This window comes from Seriola lalandi, unplaced genomic scaffold, assembly GCF_002814215.2.
Source record: "Seriola lalandi dorsalis isolate HSWRI2012SDOR001 ecotype SW California unplaced genomic scaffold, Sedor1 jcf7180002052021, whole genome shotgun sequence".
Classification (NCBI taxonomy): domain Eukaryota; kingdom Metazoa; phylum Chordata; class Actinopteri; order Carangiformes; family Carangidae; genus Seriola; species Seriola lalandi.
This window is the reverse complement of record NW_019522574.1, coordinates 40157-40893: the sequence shown is the minus strand read 5'-3', so window position 1 is coordinate 40893 and position 737 is coordinate 40157. Positions and strand designations below refer to the sequence as shown.

Below are 737 nucleotides of genomic sequence, written 5' to 3'. Positions count from 1 at the left end.
GATATTAACAAAGCAGATTATCAATATTTTCTATCTATTAGTGCTGCTGTGATTCGTCGCCATAATGGACGACAACAGATCGTTTCCCACACATTGATTTATTTGTGGCGGCCAGTCACTATAAAGCTCCATATATGTGTTTTGTATTAATCATTCAGGTCGCTCAGTCCTCTGCTCGCTCTGCTAACTGAACTGATAACTGAGGACGACTGGAAACTGAACTTTACTGCGACAAAAAGTAAAAGAACCGTAAGAACTTTATCCAAACACCGGTTCTTAATGTCTTTGGTCCTTGTAGCTGATAAATGCTCTCATGAAGTCGCTGCTGCTGCCTCAGAATTTACTCTGAATTAAGTGTTAGAGAAAATATTCAGAACTGAGTCTGGACTTATTGATCATGTCATTTAGATTTTCTGGAGGAAAATGAATCGTTTTGATTAATTGTCTGTTTGATAAAATAGTCAATAGATTAGTGGTTTGACAAAAGTCATTAGTGGGAGCCGTACTATATATTATTGTCTTCAAATGTGAATGAATGGCTCCTGAGAGACAGGCAGGTTATCAATACTTTATAAATAAAATATCTATAATGTGAGAAATGACCCAAATAAATTGTCACAAACTGAAGTTGACGGCGACGGCGTCGGGACTCACCAGGGCTCGGAGCCGAAGCCGTACCAGGCCAGCTGGAAGAGCTGAAAGCCCAGACCCAGAAGAACCGTGTTCTTGTTCCCGAT

General features: G+C 40.0%; 1 protein-coding gene across 1 annotated transcript in view; it reads right to left on the bottom strand.

Moving 5' to 3' along the window:
• Positions 1-654: 654 nt before the first annotated feature.
• Positions 655-737, bottom strand: part of LOC111649801 (solute carrier family 71 member 1-like) — a gene marked incomplete at its 3' end in the record, with an annotated part of 16541 nt that continues 16458 nt past the window's right edge. The window contains exon 10 of the mRNA XM_023399494.2: positions 655-695. Within this exon, the coding sequence (XP_023255262.1) occupies positions 655-695 (41 nt within the window). The remainder of the gene's footprint in view (positions 696-737) is intronic.